Source organism: Sprattus sprattus (genome assembly GCF_963457725.1).
Source record: "Sprattus sprattus genome assembly, chromosome: 3".
Taxonomy (NCBI): domain Eukaryota; kingdom Metazoa; phylum Chordata; class Actinopteri; order Clupeiformes; family Clupeidae; genus Sprattus; species Sprattus sprattus.
Window position 1 is genome coordinate 36,878,613 of NC_137922.1, and position 26,674 is coordinate 36,905,286.

The following is a 26,674-nucleotide window of genomic DNA, read 5'->3' on the forward strand; positions in this document are numbered from 1 at the left end:
GGCTTGCACCTGTGCTTTACTCTGCCGTGCTAAGGCAAAAGACCGTAACTTCAAGTTTGGTCAAAAATGAGTTTTTGACGTATTTGTAAAATATCAGCAGTAATTAAACAAATGTACTGATATTAAATGTACTACTAACATGCCATTATCAAATTAAAGCCAGTGACATCAGTATTTTGGTTGATTTCACGATGTATAGGCTACCGACAGTTAGCATACCAAGCTAGGTAGCATTACCATTAGAATTGCATGGCAGATATGCTAAGCTATCGGGCTATTCCCCCACCCAGTGCCTGTGGCTAGTCCGAAAAAGGTGCATCTAAATCGGGTAACTTCGCTTGGCGAGCGGGGGCATGTGGAGGGTGAAAATGGGCCTCATTCTCTATCGTTCTCTCTCTCTCTCTCTCTCTCTCACACACACACACACACACACACACACACACACACACCCCAATGGACTGACATAGATGTTTTATGTGTTTCATGTGACAATTCAAGTTCATTGTTTTATGTGCTTAATGTGATAATTCAATGGTGTGTGTGTGTGTGTGTGTGTGATAATCATTGTATTGGTAATTGTGATAAATGAAATAGTATTACTACTGATTAATTAATAGGGTCATTATTCCATTGTTATCATACCACTGAGCTTTAACATAGAAGTTACTGCCTTCTGCCTTAGTATGCTTCACTGACACCTGTGCCAAATCCAAAGAACCTCTTCTCTCTCTGTCCCTCTCAATTTAACTGTAACTAGGAACATTAAGACACCATCCATTCTCTATTTTTTTTTCTCTCCATCTCTCCATCTTTCTCTCTGTCAACTTTCTCTCACACTCAATCTCTCTTCTTCACTCCATTTTTATCTCCTTTTTTCAATATTTTCACTCTCTCTTTATCTCTTCATACAGAGCCACTCTTGTTCACTCTTCTTTCCTTCTTCCACTCTTCTTTCCTTTCTTATTTTCTTCTTCCATTTTTCTTTCCTTCTTCCACTCTTCTTGCCTTTCTTTTTTCCTTCATCCACTCTTCTTTCCTTCTTCCACTTTTCTTTCCTTTCTTCACTCTTCTTTCCTTCTTACACTCTTCTTTCCTTTCTTCTTTCCTTCTTTCACTCTTCTTTCTTTCCTTATTTCCTTCTTCCACTCTTCTTTCCTTCCTTCACTCTTCTTTCCTTTCTTCTTTCATTATTTCACTCTTCTTTCTTTTCTTCTTTCCTTCTTCCACTCTTCTTTCCTTTCTTCACTCTTCTTTCTTTTCTTCTTTCCTTCTTTCACTCTTCTTTCCTTTCTTCTTTCCCTCTTCCACTCTTCTCTCCTTTCTTCACTCTTCTTTCCTTTTGTCTTTCCTTCTTCCACTCTTCTTGCCTTTCTTTTTTCCTTCATCCACTCTTCTTTCCTTCTTCCACTTTTCTTTCCTTTCTTCACTCTTCTTTCCTTCTTACACTCTTCTTTCCTTTCTTCTTTCCTTCTTTCACTCTTCTTTCTTTTCTTCTTCCTTTCTTAACCTTTGCATTTCATGCACTGGTATTTCCTTCAGGAAATGCATTTTCTAGTTATTATTATTATTGGTAATGTGAATGTCATAACAATATTTTCTATTGATTTAGCAAAAATTTGAAGGAATATGTGTTTTCATGGAAAATATGACATTTTCTGTGCGATTCCAAACATTTCAATGGTAGTGTCTACCACCTACTCCTTAATGCTTCTTAAAACCTAAAGCATGTAAAAGTCTCCACATACCTTCTTCCCCATCTACATGTTTTACTTTTTACAAAATTGTTCTGAATTTAAATCACCAATTCAGAGACTGAATCACAAACATTTGTGATTTTGCTGCAATCAATAAATAACAGACTAATGTCGATTAAGTCACACATTAATGCCTTTACTTTAAACCTATATGTATATTTGCATCTGTGTAAATGCCAAAAGACATCTAGTCTGCACTTCTCAGACCAGATTAAGTATTGGCACCTGCAGCCTTAAAGGCCATTACAACGACCAATCTAATCAATCTGTCGGATTTAACCGAACAAGAATGAAAGATGTTCTGAAGAGAGGACTCAGACAGTCAGTGTGTGTGTGTCGAGTGACGGTACATCGAAGCCTCTCTCCTCTCCCTCTGTCCGTCCTCTGGTAGAGAGGGGTGGGGATGAAGAGGACAAGGGGGGGTAATAACAGAGGAAGTCTGACAGCTGAACCGTATAAGCATCAGTAAATTCAGCTCTCAGTCTGCCACATTATCATTGTCTCATGCTTGAGTGGTTCATGTAATACCACATAAATCAACAACAAATGCCCCTGCCTTGCCTACAGGAATGAAGGAAACAATGTGTATGAAGTATATGTGTGTAAAGATGACAGTGTGCTTCCACTGTATGAACTAGTATATGCTGGTTTTATTCATGAATTTTTAGAATCTAATATCTCCTACATTGATAATTTCAACATTTTGCACAAAGACCAAGATCAAGAGTCTGCTGTTATTACACTTGTAATGCATACAGGGGAACGGCAGGGAGGATCTGCTTGCTAGTATTTGAAACAGTGTGTGTCTGTATGTAAAATGGCTGCAGTGGAGACTCGCTCTCTCTGATGTCTGAAAAACATCCAACAGAAATCACTGAGATTTTGTAAACTTTACTGAATACAGCTTTCCCAGGGTTCTAGGCCAGCTCCTCTGTCATATCTCAAATACAAATACGGCATAAAATGGCAGTTTGATGAGAAAGAGACTATATTGGCAATCATGAAGGAGTAGCTCTGGAGGTATTCTTGACTCTTAAGGCTAGATACACCTGAAAATGTGCTGTACATTACGATGCATGTATGCAGTCAACCATAGGGTAATCTGGCGGAAATGTAAGTGAAACCATTGGAAGGTTACCGGTGAAGCGCTTTGAGATGGAAATGCCTATTTCAACAACCCGAACTCTTTGTGCAATTTGCAGGGGTGCTTCTGTCAAGTGGAAGGCTGCTTGTGAGCATAGCCTTGTGTTACTGTCATTGTGTTTCTGTCATCCTGAAGCGAGAAAGCATTGTCTGGTCTGGCAGGACCTGGGGTGCACTGATCCAGCTCCAGGCTCTCAGTCAGCATGGAAGAGCTTCTCTTTGAGGCGGTAGTATTGTCCCTTCATGTCCATGAGCTGCTGGTGTGTGCCCTGCTCCAGCACCTCACCGTTGTCCATGAAGATGATGTGGTCCGCTCGCTCCACTGTCAGCAGCCGATGGGCAATCACCAGCACCGTCTGGCCCTCTGCCCCATTCAGAACCGCCTGGACCTGGTGAGAGATATTGATGGTTTTCACATACTATTTTATATCACTTGATTCCTGCCCTTTGTCTCAGCCACACCAATGATCATTGAAAGCAGAGGCCCTCCCTGCCACAACCGTATGCATACACCTTCACACCGATCGTGTTCCCTTCATTATGACCAAATCAGGTCTTTCCTTATGACCGATTATGATCTTCACTGTGACGGATCTTTTTTTTTCAGGTAAGAGAAGACTCTAGCAATAGCAGTACTACCCAAACTGAAACTTAACTTATTTGATCTTATTCAGCAAGAACTGCTGATGCATTTAAATGTTCATTATGATACAAGCAGTTTAAAAAAAAACTACAATTAACCATATCATTTACTAGTAATCTACCCCAACCTCACAGCCTCCCTCCCTTCACGATCCGAAGAGGAGGGAGTGTTAATTAATGAAGAGCATTGATCACAGGCTCTTTGAACACTGAAAGCAGGTACGCAGAGTGCATTCATTAGCTTCCATTAGCTTCCGGCATCATGAGCTCAATACAGGATCAGAATGGAAAGCAGCACTCAGTGCCACTAAGACACACAGAGTGGAAAAATTACAAGAAATACTAACTAACTAATATCATGCATAGGCTCCTGGCTTTTTCTTTCAGTGTAGTTCAGAACTTCCACGCTGTGTGGACTGTTACTGGTATGGTGTCTGTAGATGATGTGAGGGACTAGCGAGAGCACGTACAGCCTCCTGTGTGTTGACGTCCATTGAACTGGTGGCTTCATCCAGGATAAGGATCTGTGGTCTCCTCACCAGGGCGCGGGCGATGGCAATGCACTGCTTCTGGCCGGAGGAGAGCTGACCTCCGCACTCCCCCACGTCTAAACCAAGGGCAACAGAGAAGTACAGAAACTCATCTCAAGGGTGTGATGTCTTTGTTCCATTATTATCTTTGTTGCGTCATTCCATACCCTGAAACACACACAAATGCACAAATACCCCCTCCCCCACCACACACTTTCTACAGCTAGAGAGGTCCTTGAGGACATCTGCTGAAAATAAAAGAATTAACACCACATTTGCTACGGTGTCAGACTCACCCCTAACCTTGTTATGGCAAAGTGTCAATTCTGGCACTCATGAACATAGGGCAACATTTCACATACTCTAGAAGATATGACAAACAGGTAACTCAAAAATCATTTGATCAAAACATGATGATGACAATTCTCTAGAATTTCCTTCCTTTTCCATTTTGTATAATTAACACGTCTTTGAAGATCACATTCGCACATCAAGAGTCTGTATTTGGTGTCTAATAGTAATATATTTGTATAATGTCTGAATATCAGCTGTTGAGCGTATATGACCTGTGTTATAGCCATCCTCTAGTTTGCAGATGAAGTTGTCAGCGTTGGCTTTCTTCGCTGCTTCCTCCACCTGTTCGTCACTGCAACCCTTCAGGCCATACTTGATATTGTATCTGACTGAGCCCGAGAACAGAACAGGATTCTGGGATACCATAGCCATCTGAGGGAGGAGAAGGACCAGGAGAGAGAGGGGAGAAAGATCCAGTCATTGGTTAAGTGGAAATAGTATGATGATCCACATTTTATTTTGAAAGGACCATATTCCTCTTGTGGCATTTTCAACCTCTCAGGTTTCTTGCACAGATTGATTTTCATAAGAGTGGAAACCTCTTAGATAGAAGGTAAAATGCAACAAACATACAAATCCAATGAAGAATGTTTTACAGAGAGGAGGCATTCTTCTTGAGATTTATCAGTAATAATCATGTACAGCTTCAACAATTGTGAATAAACAGAATGTTACATCAGTTATCAATAGGTAATGCAAACAAATGCAAAACACGTTTTATTAAAGCCATCTTCATAAAGGGCTTTCATCTAATATGTTATATATACATATTTATCGTTCAGTACTGCTAACTGCAAACAGAGAACATCAACATCTGTGGTCATCCTGGCTCAAGTATAATTGTACCCAGCCTTAAACCATACACAACCTACACTGAATACAAAGAAACTGTGACAAGTTTCCTGCATCTAGCTTCCAGATGCATGTAACTTTACTTTCATGGACATTTCACACGGTTATTTAAAACCATCGCATAAGAATTAATGAACAAATGAGACGTGTAGTTCTTATTTCCCAAAGACGTTTTGGTATATTCCAGTTCCACTCTACTCATAACATACAAGTAAGTTTTATCAATATCTGCCTATGCTTTAAGAGCTAAGCTAGAGGATCAGACAGACCATGTAAACTGATAAGTTAACACACCATTAGCCCTTAATCAATTGTATTAATTAATGTAGTGCCATTAATAAATTACATTCTGTCAAGGTGTTTCACAGGGCCCACAGATATGGGTGGTGATAGAGAGCTGATGTGCTAACCCACCTTGCTGTGTAGGTACTGCTGCTGGTAGCGGTGGAGGGGCTTCCCATCCAGCAGCACCTCTCCTTCCTGCGGCTCGTAGAAGCGCTGCAGCAGACTCACACAGGAGCTCTTCCCACCCCCGGAGGGCCCAACTAGCGCAGTCATTTTCCCTGCAGCCACCTCCAGTGTGACATTCTGAGGAGGTACAACAAGACAAAAAACACATTCCTTTCATGGTTGTGGAGTTTATGTACTCTAAACATTGTATGAACTGCAACAAAGAAAGAAAATATATCCATATCTGATAGTTTGGGCTAAATCAACTATAGTTATACGTACAGTATGTGACCAGCTAAAAAGCCTGAATCTTCAAAAGATTTCTCCTTTTTTGTAATGCCGTAACCCTTCATTAATAAGAGTGCAATCATCTTGGGAAACCAAAAAGAGTTGCTGTGAGGTACAGAGGAGCCTTGCCACTCACCTTCAGTGCCTGGATGTCCGGACTAGAGGGGTACGAGAAAGTGACATTGTGAAAAGCTAGTTTGCCCTTCAGTTGTTTTGGGGCACACGAGCCTTCCTCCTTCATGTCAGGTTTCCTGTCGAGGAGCTGGAACACTTTGACAGAGGAGGTCGCAGTGCTCAACATGTCTCCATAGATATACACCAGGTGCTGAAAAGAGACAAGAGGGCAGGCGATACGCACCTTTCATAACGGCACAACAGTACCTATTTCACTTCAAAGGAAAAGAAAAGGGCACCAGGAAAATGGTCATGAATGTCACTTAAAGCCCCATTATGCAACAATTATACTTCAGGATTAGGGTTAGGAGCAGTTTAACCTTAAAATAACAGCTTAAAAAAAATTGGGGCGCTAAAATGACTTTTAATATGGAGAATCGCCTCCGTGCCATTGCCATACCAGGGTCCATAGGCATATAACTGCTTCTGTAGTTTTGCCTGCCGCAGCCCGGCAGCCTGACTTCTGCCGAACTAGTAAGTAGCTTATTTTGCCGTCTTGCTTTGTCTTGTGTTGCACTTGCTTGATGTTTGACTGTGTAAGGACAGTCGTTGAGTAACTAGTTTGTCATAATGTCAAAGTCAGCACATTTTCAAGATATTTCGTTAGTTTTAGCTGCTAGCATACCGTTAGCGAATAGCTATTGATCCGTCGTGCTGCTTTAAGATTAATTATTTTAATTATGTGGTATGTTTTTGTAGGTTTTTCCTCAAATTATTTAAATTACATATGTTCACGAGAAGAACAGACCAGTCAGTCTGACTTAAGCAGCAGTGAGGAGTTTAGCAATCTAGCTACTGAAAAATGCATGCAAGACCCTTACTAAACACCCCTTATAGCACAGTTGGCACTGATAAGTATGTTAAAGTATGCCAGCTTGCTAGGGCTAATTAATGTCTTTTGTCTTTTAACAATATAGTTAGTGATGTCATGATGTGAATGCTTTTTTAACATTTTCATAGGGGGGTCCCACTGCATAGTGCATAGCAGAGGAACAGCAGGTGTATTTATCTGTCCTCCACATGACCATATACTATGAAAATGAATTTGAAGATGATACCAGAACTAGTTGCTTATAAATGCTTCATTACATGGAAAATGATTGCATACTCCCTATGCAGTTTTGTTATCCGTGCCCAAAACCCTGCTGAAATCTTTTATGGCACAATATTGCCAAATAAATTGTCAAAATACATCTCTCAGCAGACTAGCTAGCTTGCAAGCTTTTATCAGTGCCAAATGTGCTGTTGTGTGTTTTCAAAGCAAGTGAGTTGGCTTTTAGCTACCGGTAGTTATCACGCTCATTTTAGATGAAACCTCACTGCTGCTTTAAGTGTGCAAGAAGAAATGCCATACCTTCATATTAGTGGCCATGTCTTTCTGATAGAGGACAAAGGACAGCAGGCTCCCCATGCTGAGCTGCTGGGTGGAGATGAGGACTCGTCCCTGCAGCAGCATCAGCACCTTTATACCAACAGTCACCATCTGCACAGGGAGGGACACACAGGAAAAGGCTTGAAGAACCAGAATCCTATCTTTAAGACAACTTTAGAAGTACTTCTTCTGATCAAACGATGGAAAGTTTGACTCGTGAAATTGTGGGAGTGTTAATTAGTTGTGGTGTGCATACATGTAGTGTCTGATTTTATTGTTCTTTTCTGTCAAACAATTGATACAGGTTCCAATAAGTGTGTTTTCCCATGCAAACACAACAAACCTGACCTGAAACCAACTAATGACTTCATGCAAATGAATTCCAAAACAAATCGTTTCAGATTTAGCCTCGGTTTCAGCTAATGTGTTTTTTTTTCGCACTTACTCACCAGAAGGGTACACACTGAGCTTAAGGCCCTGAGCTGTGTGAGATACGCTCTGACAGAAAGCTTAATCAGAGCTCTTGTTCAAACCCAATGGGGCAAAACGGTCCAACCTGAAAGTCCAGGACTATGGATCCCATCCGACATCTCATTAAGTTTGAAATATCGAGCTTCTTGTTTTTTTCTGGTACATTTGAAAGTTTTAGAGTTTTATAGGGATTATTGCAAGACTCACAACTGGTTGGAAAAAATCCTGGAGAGACAAAAATAACTCATTAACAACAATATAATTTAATTTATATATACTGTATACTGTTTTAGCTTTCAGCTGGGTGCTTTACTGCAGTTGCCAGTTATATTATACACCATTACATATATGCATGTTAATTAATACAGAAAGTTTGCTGTTTTGCACACAGACAGGTACCCATGGCAACCATAACTGGCAACTGCAGTAAAGCACCCAGCTGAAAGCTAAAACAGTCTGTGAGCATAAAAGATAATCCTAACAGCTTGCAAACTACTGAACTCTGAAATGAGTTTGCTAGTGGTCCCACTGTCTTTTCCATTGAGGCCAAGACTCATTTACATTAAATCTCCACCCTGACCCATGCCAATAAATTCAGACTATTCCTCTGCTCACTGGTCTGTTGAAGATATGAGTCAGGCAGCAGGACCGCAATCACTTTTCTATTGGAAGTGTTGCTGTTAACAACTGTAAGTTCATTAATGTCAACTTTGCAGCTCTTTTCATTTATTTGCTTGTGCGAACGTCCTCTCCTTCGAGGATTATGATTCCACATACCGATAAAGCCATTGAAAGGCACGCCTTACTCGCCTAGTTTAAAAGGTAACGCAAACTTTGAACAACACTAAGGTCATGGGTTCGATTAGGATGCACACATGCTGATAAGATGTACACTTTATGTGATATAATGTATATCAAACCATTCAGTTAATGAACATGTGTGATGGAACAGTGCTCAGTTTTCCTCTCATCTGGTACATCAATATTGGGTACTGATGTGTAACGGTAGCCAGCATCGTATATCATCTCTGGCAGATTGGTCTCTGGGGGTTAAATTAGAAGGAGGCTCTCTCACCCTCCTCAGCAGAAGGAACACGGCACTGTAGATGCCCTTGCGCGTCTTGATGTTGGACATCCTCTTCAGGGCCTCTTCATAGCGCCCCAGCTCCTGGCTCTCGGCGTGGAAGCTGCGTACCGTCCGCACCGCCCCGATGGCCTCGCTGGCCAGCTCTCGCGTCTCCGCCTGACAGTCCTGCAGCTGCTGGGTCAGATCCTACACCGCAGCGAGAAACACATCACCCTTACTTAACGAGCAGACTACAGCAGCGACAAGACCACGGCAGGATTTATCATTCTCTCCACCTACTGTATGTGTGGATCAATGCACCACAATCTGGGTAGTGTGAGAAAGGTCTGACAGTGGAAAATCATGTTTTATAGCCTATACATTTACATTTTGGACACCTTGCACTTAAAATATACACACAGACTGACTTAAGGAAATGTTGCGCTTCTGCCTACAATGTTGATCAAAAGACTCTACAACTAAGGGGTAAGTGTCCATGTAGTGCAATACCATAACTAATGCTTATTGGTCATTGTTATTATTATTATTATTATTATTAATAATAATAATAATAATAATGAATATACACTATAATGAAATAGATAATATAGTACAAACTCACTAATAGCCTCACTCATGTGTTTGAAACTGTGTGTTTGAGGGAAATATCTTCTCATAGCCAACACTAAAAAAGGGATCTTCTTAAGATAGCTCTTGTATCTTGTAATAGCTCTTGTAATAGATTAACCCTCAGGAGGTTAACTCACAGAAAGAAAACACTAGATTAATTGAGATGCAAAACAGACTCAATGACACGTGTGACAATGTGTGATTCACACTGCACCTGTCCTTGACAAACAACGGAAGCTCTGAGATATAATATGAATATCGTGTTCATTTCCAGGAGAAATATACTGCTCCATATTTTCTGTAGCAATGTATATTTTTATGTGCGCGCTGCAATAAACACCCCTGAAATGATCTTCACAGCCATGTCATTTCACATAACCCTTACACAGATATTGGAGTTTTTCCCCTAATTGCCCAATGTCCTTTCTGAAGAGACACCTAATGATGTTGCAAGAGCAGACAGGATTTCAGTTATTTGGCCTAAAAAAAAGCCTGAAATGCCTGTTTGGTTTCACTGTATAATTATTAACATTCTGTATATGCATCGAGTAAAGTTACAAACCCTTTCAGGTTTACTGTTAAGATCCATCCAAGTAATAATTGTTAAAGACTTCCTCAAATGGCAAATGATGTCAGCAGGTGTCTTTACCTGTGAGAACTTGTTGTAGGAGTTCTGCAACGCGGCCACCAGGGGCATCTCCACACAGGCGAGCAGCGTGAGCTCCCAGGAGAGGCCCAGCATAAAGTACAACATGCCCACCGTCTTCACCAGGCTGCGCAGGAGGACGTTCACGTTCATGGCCACCGAGCGGCCCATCTTATCCGTGTCTGAGATGAGCCGAGAGGAGAGGCTGCCTGCACGCGTGTGTGGAAAAGGAATGTTCTTTTAACCCACTAAAATGGCTTCAAGATTTGCAAAAATAGAGGAGGTTTCACATGTCCTGCTTTTTGAGGTGCATCAGGGCATGATATGAGAATCGATTTTTGAATTTAAAGTATGTCTACAAATTCTTTATTCACTGACCTGGTTTGTTTTCATCAAAGAAGTTAATCTCCTGTCGCATTAGGTTCTGAAAGAGCAGGTGTCGAACTCTCTTGTTCAGTCGACAGAGGGTGCACATGAACATACCCCCACGTAGTCCACCAAACAAAGAACTGAAGGAGAGAAGTTAATGGTATTATATTTCAGAGAAAAATGTATTAATTTGCAACTGGTGTTATAGTACTGAGCAAGAAAATTATAAATCCTGAGAAATGATATGTCTGATCAAACTCCAAGAATCTCACCTTCCCAGAGAGTACAGTCCCATGAGACCAATTGCGCAGAGGAAGCTGTTGTGATCATAGGTACCACTCAGAATATCAATCACTTTCCCAACATATATTGGGATATATGTCTCGCCTACATAAGAAAATAAGAGTGGCAAATAATTTAGGCACACCATTTCATTTCACTCATTATGGTATAACACCTACAATGTACATTCTCATTAATATTTTGTGGAAGTGGAACATTGTATCAGTCACTATTTCTTTATATCTGGCATTGTTTTTACTCAGTAGCCTGCATAATAAGACTGTAGCGACACCGCGCACTCACCCAGAGCTGTCAAGGTGAGGAAGAGGAAGGCAGCTGTCAGGTAAAGATAGTCTGGAGCTGAATAACACATCACCCTCATGAGAAGTGCCCGGGCCTCTTGTTTCTTCTTCTCCTTTCCGTTATCACCATTCGCCTTGTCCGGAAAACCCCACTCCCACAGCAGACATGCCATGCTTGCGGAGGCCGCATACAGTACCACCATTCCGACATCAGGAACTGTGCAGTTGTTACTTGATGTAAATAGACCCAACGTCTTTCCCACCTCGTAAGCTGGAGAGATGAGACACAGTGCTGCCACCCATCGCGTCAGGACCGTCTGACCGTTCCTAATATTGATCAATTGCGCCAAATAATGAAGTATTCCCCAACATACCAGCCTGTAACACCATAGCCAAGTAACACCTACGCTGTTTGTGATAAGCAAAAGCCAAACTAGTAGCCACAAGATAGCGTCAAAAGTCAAGACAAACACGTATGGTAGTAAAGTGTCTTGGAGTGTCCTAGACATGGTTCGTGGAAGTGGATTACAGAATGCCAATCACACTTGCTAAACCTAAAAGCAAACAAGAAACAGTGTTAACAGTAACGATCTTAATGGTGATACAGAAACACCTAACTGCATGTACACGATTATTTACGATTGCTAGTTGCTTAAATTATTAACTAATCAAGTAGGCTAGCCAGCCAAAGCATACTGCTCATGAATTTCATATCCATTGCCACGGTTTCCTCTAAGCACAATTTTGCCTACAGTATGTATACACAGTAATGTAGTTTTGTAATTAATTAAGGATAATTTTAAGATAACATTGACGCTATAAAGATCTGGGAAATTTAGCTACCATGCCCAGTGGATGCGGGAACAGAGAGTTTTTACTTTCATTTTCTCTTGGCTGTATTGCTGTTCACATGATCTTACAATAACAAAGTTCATCCACACGATGGCAGTCTCTTGCTATAAAAAAATATACATCGAGAATAGGGTGTCCTTGAGTTTGAGCAGATAGTTGTATGCAAAAGTTTGGGCACCCCTGAGCAAAAAAATACATATTTTGTTGATTTTTGAAACGAAAAGAGTTTACTACAACCCCTGTATCAAAGGGACATTTAAAAAGATGTTTCTCCACTGCTTATTTAAGTTAAAAATAGGGAATAAGTATCGCAGTTATGGCACGGTCACACTTCGGCACCCTTCTACTTGAAAGTCTCAGAACATTACAATAACTTGTTAAGCCCGTTAGGAGTTATAATGCAGGTCAAGAGTTGTCATTTGGTCACGTCATGACAGCTCCAGAAGCTGACTCCTGAAATATCAACAAATAGCAACTGACAGAGGATGTGATTCCCACAAAGCAGGTGGTTTTAAAGAGATATCAAAGCATTTCCAGCTCGCAATTTCCAGTGACTGAAATATTATCAAGAAATAGCCTATAAACTCTAGCAGCCAAGATGAGATCTTGAGGATCAGGAGCACTTTTAAATAAAACTGCAGAATGGCCAACCAGCCCCCTCATATGGCTCTTAAGAGCTGCAGGAAGATTTATCTGACACAGGTGTGGTGTTGCACCATTCCACTGTGCAGTGCTGCTTGCACAAGGGGGGTGGGGGTAAACTCCTGTGAATGATGAGTCTTGATCAGCAAAAGGAAAATAATACTCACACTCACAGGCGCGGGCTGGGGCAAGTGGGTCGCCCTTTTCAGACTGAGAAGTCCAAAACAGTCGACTCTACGTCAGTGCAAGGTTCAGGTTGATTTTCAACAGTAGATGCTGTGTTGAGACATTTATTTACCTATAAAATGCAGATTTTTTTTATAAAAATGGAAATGTTGTCAATATTAACACTAGCATTGATGTATTTCATCACAGTTCAGTCATACCATTTAGTTTACAGCTTCAAAATGGTTTGGATTGTGGTCTTAATTTGAATGCCAACTGGTTGTAGTTCCATGGAAGGTGTGGAAAGTGTGTAGCTTGATTCACAATGTCTGCCAACTTCAGACACTGGGGACAAACATGCCTAAACATGTACCTTGTGCTCTGTCTATTGACCCTGAAAATGAAGCAGTGGACCTTTAAGGACATGTTTATCTGTGTTTATGAAGCAGTGGACCTTTATGGACAGGATTTCATGAAAGAAAACAGTCATATCTTTCAGGCATATACTTAATATTTATTTGTCATAAATACATTCTATACATATGAAGTAATTTATACAATGGCCTTCGCTAAATATACAAAGTTCATATTATAGACTTTTTTTGGCAAAGAATGTGACTGAAGTGCCACAAATATACTGGTTTATTAAAAAAACCTAAAGCTGTGACCAAAATTATCAGCATATGATTAAAATACATCTCCAGCTCTATTCTCTATGTAACATACCTGAAAAATACCTCTGGAGCATTCCCATGTAGAAAGTCCTCACTGGTTGGAAGGAGGTTTACATACATTTTGTCAACCTTTGAGGCTTTAAATAACCAGTGACTGAAAGCAAAAGTCACCTCTCGCTCCATAAGTACTTCAACATTCGACTGCAGCTTTGGATGATCCATCCCTTTAAATAGTGATGAATAACAGCAAGGCCCACCTAGAAGAGCTAGATTAGCACCACCTCCAGTACAAAATAAACATATTCAGACAGCTGTGATACTGAATACGCCTCATAAACATGTAACAGCAATAAAGCCTGAAGCAGCAGTAAGAATGTTGCTGGTGTTTAGTGCAGCAGATGCCTAGAAAGGCACAGTCCTTTGCATGTACAGTTGTTAGACAGATATATAGATATATAAACAGACTGTTTAGTAGATATAGGAATATATTTATATATATAGATCGATTGATTGATTAATCGATCTATCGAAAGATAGATAGAAATCTAGATAGATATATAGACAAACATGAAATGCGTTTTTTTTTCCCATCAGAGGAGAACTTGCGTGGAAGTTTCTGAGCTTACATGGACCTAACTCGAAGAACACCAGTTGAACACCCAGGGTCACATTTGCTGCCCGAGGGTGACCACACATATATCTTTGTCTCTCAGTCACAGCGGTTAAAGGCACCATAGGGTTTTGGCTTGAAAGCCTCATTCAGTGATTGTGGTATTGATGTAGAACAGACACCGATCCTACATAAACCATGTTTCATTTGGTTTGAGGCTGAATTCACAGCAGAAAAACATAATTTCTTATGGTCATTCAATATCACAGATTGCGTTATTAAACTCCATAGATATCACACGTACACGTTCTTGAGCAGCAGTATTACTATCTGTCCAGTGTATAACAAAAGTTACTTCCCCCTTTTTGCACAGTGGGTGCCATCTTTGAGGGAGCCTAGTCCATAAGGCCGCTTGGTACTTCTGTTATATTACTGTCAGGCTGATTGACTTTCACACACGTCAGTAGCATATGGAGACAGTCATGAGTAAAAACACAATTCCTTTGAGGGCATCTATTAATAGATCATTAATTAAGGCTGAATAAAAACAGGTAAGGCTCCTGAATCCTGACCTTAAAACACACCTTGTGTCACAGTGAAATACTGTAGCTCAACACAAACCCGTGTACAACTCCACTACGCTGTGTGGATGTGTTCAGGAGTGTTGGGTCAGACACAGGCTCATGTTCACTCACAGACGGGTGACGGGGTCTGTCTCGGACTCGGCTCCACCGGTGTCTCTGGCGCCCTCTGTGGGCACACTGCGGTACTGGCACTCCGGAACCAGAGTGACACAAGCCTTTGGCGGGTGTCCGTTGGGGGCTGCCTGCTGCTCCTGTTTGCACTTGGCATCCCTGCGGTCCAGCCAGTAGAATGACAGCATGAGGAAGAGAGCAGATGTCACCACAGTGACACTGCAGGCGACAAAGACGTGTGTGTAGACCCCCATTCGATCCACTAGGACGCCTGAAACAAAAACAACAGGAAGTCGGTCTCCATGTTAAGGAAGTGATGCGGTTTAAAGGAGCATGATATGCTGCATGACACTATGTACACAGCTCTGTCATGGGACAATTTTGTGGGAGAGAGACCATCTGGTACTGTCTAAATTCTATAAGCATGATTGAAATCCCTTCAAATAAGAACAGACAAACAGCATCAGCAACAGAAAAAACCTGAAAGTTAATCCACACACAAGAATGTGACTTGCTGCAGTCTATCCCCATTTTTTGGCTTTCAGGTCTAAGCTGAAGACAACGCACCACTACCCATCCCTCTGACATATCAACAGGGGAACTGCACAGGTGTGGTCTGATTCAGCCCAACACACATGACTGACTCGCAAAAGGCAGTCACCAAGGAGTCAGCATTTTCTGGCCCTAAACAAACACCTTAAAAGCCCTGAGTCATGGTGTGTGTGGGGTTCTCTTGGATGGCTGCTCAACTGGCCTGCATAATAAACTGCATTGCACTGTCTTCTCATGGGACAGATCAGATTGGGCTATAATTGAAGTGTTAGAGACAAAGCTGGCACACAGGTCAGACATTGAGTAATCCATAGCAATGATGCACCATGCTGTGTCTGATGTATTTTCTAGGAAAGAAAAGAGTTACGCAAGAACCATATCAACAGTAACTCAGCCATGGCCTCCAGGGAGATCTAAAACGCATATCAATTTGACAACAAGTGAACATCTGGTGGTTAACATTGAGAAAAACAAGATGAACATGAGCATTATGTGCATCATGTACAGACAGTCAGACACACACACACACACACACACACACACACACACACACACACACACACACACACACACACACACACACACACACACACCTGCATCTCTATCTCCCTTACCTGCCAGTGGAGGGCCGATGAGCAGTGTGACACTCTCCATGACCGATAGGAGCCCCAGCGCTGACTGGAAGCGCCTCATGTCCACCGTGTCCATGAGTACGGTGAAGAGCAGCGAGCCCACCACCGCCATGGACAGCCCGTAGGTCAGCACGTACGCCAGGAGCACCTCGAAGCTCGGCCCCAGGCAGCAGATGATGTTGCTCAGGCCGTTGAACAGCAGGGCGGCGCTGAACACGTAGATGTGGCGGCCTGATGTGGGAATGTGGGGAGAGGAAGGCCAGGTCAGGTTAGTGTTAGTCAGATGTGTGTGTGTGTGTGTGTGAGAGTGTGTGTGTGTGTGTGTGTGTGTGTGTGTGTGTGTGTGTGTATGTGTGAGAGTGTGTGAGTGTGTGTGTGTGTGTGTGTATGTGTGTGAGAGTGTGTGAGTGTGTGAGTGTGTGTGTGTGTGTGTGTGTGTGTGTGTGTGTATGTGTGAGAGTGTGTGAGTGTGTGTGTGTGTGTGTGTGTGTGTGTGTGTGTGTGTGAGAGTGTGTGAGTGTGTGAGTGTGTGTGTGTGTGTGTGTACACAGTGCTTATGTGCTGTGTCACTCTGACAGTGGCAGGTGCTTTTTTAACTCTAAAAAAGTAATCTAGCATGGACTACAGTCATCTAGCATGAAGGTGAACTACTTTGTAAGAAATGATAGATACGTATGTTTACTTTGCAAACAAACATTATGGATAGCACTGTGTCAACATATATGCACAGAACAAGTCCCCACACGCTGTCTGTGAGCAATCAAGAAACCATGAGATCAGGTGGGGTTAAGTACACCGCCCTCCTTCTCTCTCTCCCCCCTCCCCTCCCCTCTCCACACACAAACACACAAACACACCTTCAAAAAGGCACACATAATCACACAGGCCCTACCTTTAAACCATGGCATGTTGAAGAGCAGGCCAATGGGTGGGCGGATGAAGATGTTTATGATGCCCAGGATGGAGAGCAGCAGTGCGGCACGGCTCGGCTCCATGCCCGAGGTGGTGGCATAGGGCACCAAATACACAAGCGGCACCACGAAGCCCAGCATCATCCACGTGATGCCCAGTGAAAACATGCGGAAGCGGAGATTAATGCAGAACAGGTCAAAGGCCATGTTCTTGTGCAAAGTCATTGCCGCACTCTTACACCACGACTGTACCACACTGTTCCGCTTCCCGGAGGACTCCGTGTTGCCGTTAGCTGAGGGAGCAGCCGGGACCCCAACGCTTTGCTTCCTCCGGGGTCCCAGGGGCCTCATGACCGCCCCACATACACAGCAGTTGAGCAACACGGCCCCAAGCACCAAGAAGCTGCCCCGCCAGCCAAACTGACTATGGAGGTAGTGGCCTAGGAATGGTAGCACAGACAGACCCAGGGCTGTGCCAGTGGATGACATGGCATTGGCAAAAGGTCGGCGGCGCACAAAATACTGACCCAGAATGGTGACAGCAGGCTGGAAACTGAAACAGAAGCCAAGACCTGAGGAGAGGGAAGACAAGAGGGTTTGAAAAGAGAGTTAGGAAACCAGATTGCCTTAATGTTGAGTAAGGCCTTGGTAACATTAAAGACTAGTTAAACTGTATGTCTGATGTTCTTTAAGACACCCATTGTTTTTTATGTGTCCTATGAGGTGATTTATTGTATTCACTTTTTGGTTATGCTTTTCAGGTTTCCCCCTTTCCTTTATTGTGTTATGTAGGTTTTTGTGCACGGAATTGTTATTCTTTTATCCTTTTTTTAAGTTACAAAGCTGTCTGATGTGCCTTGTTTGGAATTCCAGCCCTTTTCCTTTGTTCCAAGATGACATAACCCATATTGTCCGCCTACGTAGATGACCAAGAGCACACAAGGCTCATCAGAAGAGGGGCCTTAGAGACACAGGAGCTGTAACGGAGCGTCTCAGACAGAGGGTGCTATGAAAATAACTATGTGTTTTTTGAACCCTGAAGCATGTAAATCTATTCTAGTAGACCCCAAAAACAAAATGATGTCACCCTCATTCTTGGTGACTCTGTTGTTAGACATGAGATGGAGAAGGGATGATTCCATGCTGCCATCGAAATGCAGCGGTCTCCAACACAAAACAAGGCATTATTGTGCATGTTGGTGCAAATCACGTGTACAAAGAACAGTATTACCTCCAAGATTTTAAGGAACTGTTGTACCCTAAATGAGTAAGCTATATAAAATTCAGTGGTCCACTCAAAGTTTTGTGTTTTCCTGACAGCTCAGTTTAAACACCTGGCTCATAAAAACGCTTTTTTGTGGTTGGTTTGTTTGTTTGTTTTTCAGCTGGATGGGGACAAATGTTTAAAATGGCAACAATCTTTTCTCCTTTAACACCCACCTACCGTGGGGCCTTCAGATAAGTACTCGGCAGCCGTACCCAGTAAAAAAGAGAAAAACAACAAGAACTTTGTGGAACCAAAACAAATGTCCCCACAAGCTGAAACAGGAATGCCCAACGACCACCACTGGAATGACGCAACAGCGTGACAAATGCTGGAATGACGTATAGCACAACAAACTCCCTGGGATCTCAGTAGTCAATTTGAGATTGAGAGCACGTGGAAACCGATAACATTGGAGTGCAGCCCTCTGTATCACCCACCAAGGCTGAGCAAAGGTTATCTGACATGAAGGGCCATGCTGAGGCAGTATGAACTTTTGAAAAATCGATTTGCAGTTTGCAATAACATACTAAGCACGTCCGTCAGCGGAGTCTGGTCTGCCATCTTTGTTTACTTTTTGCAGTTGCTTGAGGGAGCTGCTCCACACATTTATGGGTCATGGGCATCACGGAGGCAACATTGATGTTGACTTCAAAACCAACTGTTAGGGGCAGTCTGAAGGCATCTTAGCAGACAGGAAAGAGAGTTACGGTTCCAAACAGTCCTTGATGACCTGCTATGTTAGACACCCTGCTGAGATAGTATTTTACCCTGATTCGAACGAGGCAAGAGCACAAGTGAAAGCGAGTTCACGAGTTAATGTTCTACAATGTTGTCACAAAATGTACCCAAGTCTGGAGATGGATGAGCTTTCTATTGGCCAAGTTTGAGCCTTTCTTAGAGCCAATGACGTGGATTGAGCGTCCCAAAATCTGTCTGCCCTTTAACAAATATATCTCACAATTCCTGTGAGTAGCACACAAGAAGAACGTTTCTTCAGTTGCCATAAACCATTACACATTTTTTGCATGCCACCATGGGTGAGGAGCACCTTGACACTTGTGCTGCTTTTGATCGAAAGAGTGAGCTAGGTAAGGTGGTCAAAAGTTTGTGAAAAATAACTGTCAACTTGTTGATGTTGTCTCAGAGTTATAGACCTAAGGCATGGTCACTTTGAATGAGAAATCAAATACAGAATAAGAATCCATCAATCAGTTGTTTGTCTACGTTAATGTAATTTATTTGTAAATATTGTTGTCATTTTAATACAGTTTTTTAATACATTGTATTTCTACAATTAATATGTTGAAAATTAAATCTGCTTAGTGTCTTTACCTTAATTCTATATGCCCACAGTTCAGTTACTATTTGCGCTTGGATGAGGATTATGGCTACAGTCTAGGGATGGGGATCGAGAACCGGTTCTTGTCAAGAACCAGCTCCCAGTGGACGATTCCTTGGAATTGTAAGCCAAAGTCCTTTACGATTCCGCTATCGATGTACAGTATGTGCCGTTTGCGCATGCGCAATGACGTCACACGCAAGCAGCTTTGTTTTGTTTAGACTGCAGCCAATATGGCGCTTAGGCAGAGGCGTTCAAAAGTGTGGTTATATTTCATGCGAAAAGATGACCACAGGGCCACTTGCAAGGCTTGCAAAACGTCTATTTCGCCAAACGGGAGGAAATACTACCATTATGCAGAAACATTTGTCCATACAGTATGCAATAACTTTGCAGGTATGTTGCGTTTGTGCGCTACAGAGTGACGATTACGTTAATGAATCTCAACCAAGCAACAGCAGGGCGGCTAACGTTAGCGCTTCATCTGTTAATATCGAAGGTAAAATCTAACAGTCTATTGTTAGTGCCATTTGTTTCATTGTGTAAACCAGCTTTCACTATTTGTAATTGGCATGTTCAAATATTATTTAGCACAGCGCTTTTTAAACTGTTGTACATCAAGGACCCCTAAACTGCCACAAATTTGACCAGGGAGGGATCCCCATTTGATAAGATTATTTTCCACGCTCCCCCATCTGATGAGATTTTCGAGATTAGAGGTTTTATTACAAAAATTGTATGAAACCCATTACCAAATCAGTCATACATTCTGTTGCTTATGGTTGGAATTATAGTCTAAACAAATATGTATTTTCTTTGTTGGGACCCTCTGGCACTCCATCAAGGAAAAGGATTCCTAGGCTTTGGGTCTCTGGACCCCAGTTTGTTGACCTATTCTTAGGTTTATTTTTGGTTATTTAAAATGTGTAGATGTACACATACATACTGTATATGCTGTGCATCATCTATTCAGAGAATATTATGTGCACTGTACATTACTTTTGAATTCATTGTCGGATTTTGCGTATACAAATGCGAGTGATCGTGATTAATCAGGGAAATCATGCGATTAATCGCGATTAAAAATTGTAATCGTTGCCCAGCCCTAAATATTATATAAAAGAAACTTAATTTAAATAAGCACGTTTGTACTTTTTTTTTCCTTGCCCAAAAAGAGTCGATAAGAGAATCGATAAGCAGGAATCGGAATGGAATCGGAGTTGTTAAAATCTTATCAATTCTCATCCCTACTACAGTCTGCATGGGCAGCCGCACGTTTATTATGTTAGCAAAAAATAAGGAAAACACACACACTAACATATGGACATAATAAGCTAATAAACATTTCATGTAGTTCACTAACTCAAAATTCCAGGACAAAAGTTAAATCATGTTATTTGGGAAAAATGAAGAGAGATCTAGGATTGCTACTCATATTGACTCAAATTTCCTTAAATCCTTAATTCATCTCTTCTCTTCTCGTCTCTTAATTAATTGAAATATAGGTTTTAACAACCCTGTCAAAGGAATAACTTAGTCAGCTTTTAACCATTTAAAAACATGCCAAGCCAAACTGAGAGGCCTTTGGTCAAAACATAAAAAACTCATTCATGCCTTTATCTCCAGCAGGGTTGACAACTGCAATAGTCCTTTCACAGGCCTTTCTAAAAAAGACAATCACACAGCTTTAGCTTGTACAAAATGCAGCTGCTAGGGTTCTTACAAAAACTAAAAGAACTGACTATATTAATCCAATACCTGAGCCCTTTACACTGACTTTCAGTAGTAGAATTTACTTTAAAGCACTGCTGGTTGTTTATGAATCACTAAATGGGACAGGAACAAATTACCTCTCTGATATGTTTCAGGGGTACACACCTGCTAGACATCTCAAATCACTGGAGAGAAATCGGTTGGTAATACCTACTGTCAGAATTAAATATGTTGAAGCAGCTTTTAGCTGCTCTGCTTCTAAGACCAAACAGTTCTCAGGTGCTTTTTGTTAGCTGTTTTAATGTGATCTACTTTGCATTTATTTATGTTTTAATTCATTTGTTCTATTAGCTTTATTTTAACCTTTTATTTTTCTATTACAACACATGGTACCCTTTTTAATCTCTTATTTTCCTATATTCTTTTATAATTCACTTTACCTTTTTGAATCTCTTATTTTGTATGTTGTTTTATCTGCTCATTTGTAAAGCACTTTGAATTACCAATGTGTATGATTTTATATGCCGTTTGTAATTATAGTGTCTGGAGATCATTCTAATTTGTTGGACTGAATATTAAATAAGTTCTAGGTCACTTTGCTCATATAAGACAAGAACCTAGAGCTAAAGCTAAATGTAGTGAAGCTGAAATGGGATGACATGGTCTACTGAACATGACCATTGACATTGTCATGTGATAAATAAGGGATAATGTATAGTCTGGCAGTCATTATCTGACTATCCTGCTCATTATACGGTTACTTGTCAAAACGATAGACGCTAGGTACACACAGGTAATAATGGGTGACCTGATTAACTACCTACGACAGAATGTGTTTTAAATACATTCCATTTAAATAACCAAAGCATAATGGTTTATGGTTTAGCTGTTCAGTTGTTCAAACTTGCATATTTACATTTTTGGAAACAAGGAAAAAAGTTACATTTAAATGGCTTCTTTTTTAAAGTAGCCTCAAGGTCTTATCTATCCCACACCATCCAGTAAAATGTTGTTGTACAACACAGTTAGCATGAGGGCTGAGAAGAGAACTTCACTTAATGTTTATTTTTTAATGTTAATTATTTTCTATGATGTTTCATGTAATTCAATTTGAGGAATTTTACTTTTTGAGGAAGTAAAATAAGTTAAGAAAATGCTGGTATTATGTTCTGGACCATGTGGCTTGCTCTGCTTGCTGAGGCCATGCAGCTGTGTGTGTGTGTGTGTGTGTGTGTGTGTGTGTGTGTGTGTGTGTGTGTGTGTGTGTGTGTGTGTGTGTGTGTGTGTGACTTCTGACCTGTGATGACCCCTGCAGTGATGTAGAGCTCCTCCATAGAGTTTGTGAAGGAGCTGAAGGTCATCCCCAGCCCACTCATCACTCCCCCAAACATAACTGTGGCCCTGCAACCAAACCGCTGTACTAACATGCTGCAGAGTGGACCTGGGGGAAACAAACACACACACACACACACACACACACACACACACACACACACACACACACACACACACACACACACACACACACATTTGAGAATAAATCCATATACATGCCTTACAGCCACACACAAAGCCACACAAACACACACGAAACAGATTAGGGTGTACTTTTCCATACCATTCTATACATTTGCACAAACACACATGACTGACCCAAGAGCTTATTCACACAAAGAGCCTTCCCTTTCAAACTTCCTCACACACCGCAGGAAAAGGCTTAGAGCCATTTTATGACCCCGATTACGGCCATAATCTGAAATCCTTCTTTGCCTTTGCAAATACCACTTTTTAAACAATGTGCTGGTTTGTGTACTCATATTGGAACAGTCCATAGGGCTACATGACTGGTATCCATTGTTGGGCTATGGATTTATACTCACAATTTCCCACACTTGCAGAATGCACTGTGACCCCTCACTACACACTAAGGCTTTCGAGGAGGATCTATTTACATCTATTTGCATCCGTGTGTAGTAGGCCAAACACATACCTCGATACCTCCCTTATCGCAAAAAACAAACATGAACAGATGCTAGCCCTCATAACCTGACCTGAAGAGCTCTGTGTGTGTACTCAAGTCTAATGCCCCCACCGGCTCTGACAGAACAAACCACCTTACTTTAACTACGAAAAGGCTGCAATAACTATGTGGAAAATTATGGAGTGAGAGCATGAACTTGGATACAAGTCTGCATGTGAAAACAGACACATACGTGCCACATAACACGTGTTCATGTCTGAACATGCACGACTTGCACATTTTTTTTGTTTGAACGTTAGATATAAATATATGCCTGCCAATTGGCCTACAACACAATCATACCAGTGTAGCTGACAAAAATCTACATTATTGTTTTTCAAATGTGTTTCACATGATCAAAGATCTACTACACCTCCAACATGGAGAACTGAAGTCATGATGGAGGGCACCCAGGACGTCTGACTGTTGGTAGCATTGAACTCTGTCTGAAGGTCCGTGTAGAAGATGCTCACACAGGATGGGAAGGCAAGTGTTAGGGCCAGCACCATGACAGTGGCTGCAAGCACCACCCAGCCCCAACCCCCATCCGGTGCCTCAATGGCTCCTGGATGTGGCCTGGTAGAGGGGGAACCCTGTGCCACCACATCCCCATCCTCATACTCTTCCTCTGCTGGTTCTCGGGGCCCAGGGTCCTGGGTAGAGGGCTCCTGCTGAGGGGCCGGAGTGGCCTCCTGAGGGCTCTCACCCTTCTCACTATTGTTCATCATCATCTTCTAGGGTTTGTGGGCAAAGGCTTGGCACTGCCAGTCAATATTTGCCCCTGAAAAGCATACTGACTACAACATTCCATCTCAAATGGTCTCTTCTTGGTCAGCTGTGTCTAGTCCAGAGAAAAGAGACACACATGAACACATGAATATATGATTGACATGACAACATAAGAAGAATGTTGAGCTGAAACAATGACATATAACTGTGTCTCTGCTCTAAAACATAAAATAAGTAAACATTGTCAAATTAAACATTGTTATTAAATGATAATTAGAGAAACATATGATAGACTTCATGGGACCAGGAGCCAAACAGTGTGAGGTCTGTGTTCTGTCCCTGTCTTGTTTCATTGTATGTATCCCTCGTGTCTCCCGTGTTCCTTCTTTTGTGTTTGTTTACCCTTGTCTCCTTGTGTCTGTCTCCTCACGCCCTTCCCTTGTTATTGTGCTTGTGCTGTTTATTAGTTTGTCTCCCTTGTGTGTCATGTGATCTTTGTTGTCTAGTCTTTGTGCTTCCTTGTTCCCACCATGTGCTTTTCACCATGTGCTTCCCTGTGTTTGTTGTGTTTGCCATGTGCCCTCATTGCTGTCATTGTCTCCCCCGCCTTGATTGTTCTCACCTGTCCCTCGTTATCTGTTCTTGTTAATTCCCCTCGTTTAGTCCACCTGTGTCTCTTTGTCTGCCCTGCCTTGATTGTTTTCACCTGTCCCTTGTTATCTGTTGTGTGTATATATAGTCCTTGTGTTCTTGTCTCTCGTTGCTGGTTCGTCATTAATGTTGCGTGTTTGTTTTCCAGTGTTCTCAAATGTTCTCAGTGTTATTGGCTATTTCTCGTGTTGTTCACCCTGGACTGTTTTCGACTTCTCTATTGCCTTTGCCCTTTTGGATTGTTTGCCTGCCATTGGACTGCTTAACCGTGTACCGAACCGAATTATTTTTCATGTCTTAGAGAGTAAATCCCTCTGTACGGGTGGCACACGTTGGGATTTCTGAGTTAAAGTTGGCCAGATGTGTCACCAACTCTTATTATTCATCTCTTGATCCGACACAAACAGTACCAACTATACAAGTACCCAACCAGTGTTAGAGACAGGCAATAGACACTGTTCAAGTTGTCATAAGCAAATGCCAACAGGGAACAAGATGTGCCCCCTGGTTGCCAGATCTGTCAAAGCAGCGAAGCTGTCAATAGCAATTCATTTTGTATGTGTTCCATACCTCTGTCATTTTGGAGACCCTAATCCTATGATGTTTAAGGCTCCACTTAGCTTTCTTTCTCTGGATAGCTGAATGCGCTAAATCATGTGGATGTGCTGTGACCACGCAGACAGTAGCCTACCCTGGGATATCCTCCTTAATAGCAGCAAATCATGATAAAGGATGCGATAACCAAGTGAAATAATAATACAGGCTACGTATAGTAGGCTGACGCCAAAACAACGAGAAAAAGTCACAAATGTGCGCAAGCCTAGCCTTGGACCATTAATGTTTGTTTAACAGCCTGATGTTTGTGTTTGATATTAACAGAATAACCGATGGATTTGGCTCGTCGTAGTAGCCTCCAGTATCACTACTTTCAATGACTTAAATGAGTTATTTGGTGCGCACAAACGGCATTCAAAAGAAACGCCTCAGGAAGCAACAACGTGATGCCTTTAGCGGTTCAGAACAGAGAAAGCCTTTAACCGTATTTAAACATTTAGTCAAAAGCCTACGCGACACAAACATGTACAGGACAAAATACCTCACCTTTACTTCCCAATGGGCGTATTCCTCTAGCCAGCCATTTCTTTCTTTTGCTCGTCCATTCCACTTCATCTGGACAACGCTTGCCTCCACTCTAGCCGTCAGAGGATCATGTTCCTGATCTGGTGGTGGGTGGGTGGAGACAGGACGTAAGGGCCGAGAGACGCAATGATGTTGTGCTAAAGGTGAAAAACAACATTATCCGAAGTCTTTACTCATTCGCTGTTCTCTCTGCACAGTTGCGCAGGCACAGTACAGTTAAATTATGTCCAAAAGACAACTGACGTGGGAACGAGTAGACTGTGAGCAACGAGAGAACATGGCTGTGAAGTGAGACTGTAACTGTAGCCCCGAGCGTTTAAACCAGCCTTGGTATGTTGGTACAGGGTAGGCGCCCAAATAAGACTTAGGGACGACCATTACTGTATATATAATGTCTTCAAGGTTATTTTAACTGCAAAATTAAAGTAAAAGATCAGTGAATAACTTAGCATCAATAAAATACTAATGTTTGATCTTCAGGAGATTAAACAGATATACAATTCCACGACCCTAGCAAGCATGAGAAAGCCCACTAAAATACCCTTTGGCATGTATAATCAGAGTTGCTCCATTAACTGATTTGATCTAGATAAGACATTTTTGTTTGGCACTGTACTACTTGGAATATCTGCAAGTTCAGTAACAAGGACAAATCATTTCACAAAGGGGCCATGAAAGAGCCTTCATAATCAAGTGGCAGTAGGCTACACAAACAAGAGGAAGTCACATTTTTAAAACACAAACACAGTTTATGATA

General features: G+C 41.8%; 2 protein-coding genes across 2 annotated transcripts; both read right to left on the reverse strand.

Annotated features, from left to right (window-relative positions):
* Window positions 1-2,406: 2,406 nt before the first annotated feature.
* Window positions 2,407-12,230, reverse strand: tap2t (transporter associated with antigen processing, subunit type t, teleost specific). The gene is made up of 12 exons (XM_080834203.1): window positions 12,169-12,230; window positions 11,327-11,879; window positions 11,014-11,128; window positions 10,751-10,881; window positions 10,376-10,581; window positions 9,106-9,303; window positions 7,542-7,670; window positions 6,150-6,338; window positions 5,690-5,863; window positions 4,636-4,795; window positions 4,010-4,146; window positions 2,407-3,286 (listed from the first exon to the last, which is right to left on the reverse strand). Exons 2-12 carry the CDS (start codon window positions 11,832-11,834, stop codon window positions 3,092-3,094), a joined length of 2,142 nt encoding a protein of 713 aa, XP_080690329.1. The 5' UTR covers window positions 11,835-11,879; window positions 12,169-12,230; the 3' UTR covers window positions 2,407-3,091.
* A 1,385-nt stretch (window positions 12,231-13,615) lies between these two features.
* On the reverse strand, window positions 13,616-26,111 carry slc16a5a (solute carrier family 16 member 5a). The gene is made up of 6 exons (XM_080834187.1): window positions 25,879-26,111; window positions 23,771-24,238; window positions 22,675-22,818; window positions 17,040-17,630; window positions 16,130-16,378; window positions 13,616-15,234 (listed from the first exon to the last, which is right to left on the reverse strand). The coding sequence occupies exons 2-6, from the start codon at window positions 24,126-24,128 to the stop codon at window positions 14,960-14,962; spliced, it is 1,617 nt and encodes a 538-aa protein (XP_080690313.1). The 5' UTR covers window positions 24,129-24,238; window positions 25,879-26,111; the 3' UTR covers window positions 13,616-14,959.
* Between the last annotated feature and the right edge of the window lie 563 nt (window positions 26,112-26,674).

Bases quoted from the DNA above. Each gene is read 5' to 3' on its own strand.
- tap2t (XM_080834203.1), bottom strand. From the start codon at position 11,834: ATGTCTAGGACACTCCAAGACACTTTACTACCATACGTGTTTGTCTTG. The intron at 11,129-11,326 runs GTGAGTGCGCGG...TTTCTTATGTAG, and splicing joins CCTCACCTTGACAGCTCTGG to GCGAGACATATATCCCAATA. The intron at 5,864-6,149 runs GTGAGTGGCAAG...GTACCTCCTCAG, and splicing joins CGGACATCCAGGCACTGAAG to AATGTCACACTGGAGGTGGC.
- slc16a5a (XM_080834187.1), bottom strand. From the start codon at position 24,128: ATGATGATGAACAATAGTGAGAAGGGTGAGAGCCCTCAGGAGGCCACT. The intron at 17,631-22,674 runs GTCAGAAGTCAC...CCCTCTCCTCAG, and splicing joins CACTGCAGGGGTCATCACAG to GTCTTGGCTTCTGTTTCAGT. The intron at 16,379-17,039 runs GTAGGGCCTGTG...TTCCCACATCAG, and splicing joins CAACATGCCATGGTTTAAAG to GCCGCCACATCTACGTGTTC.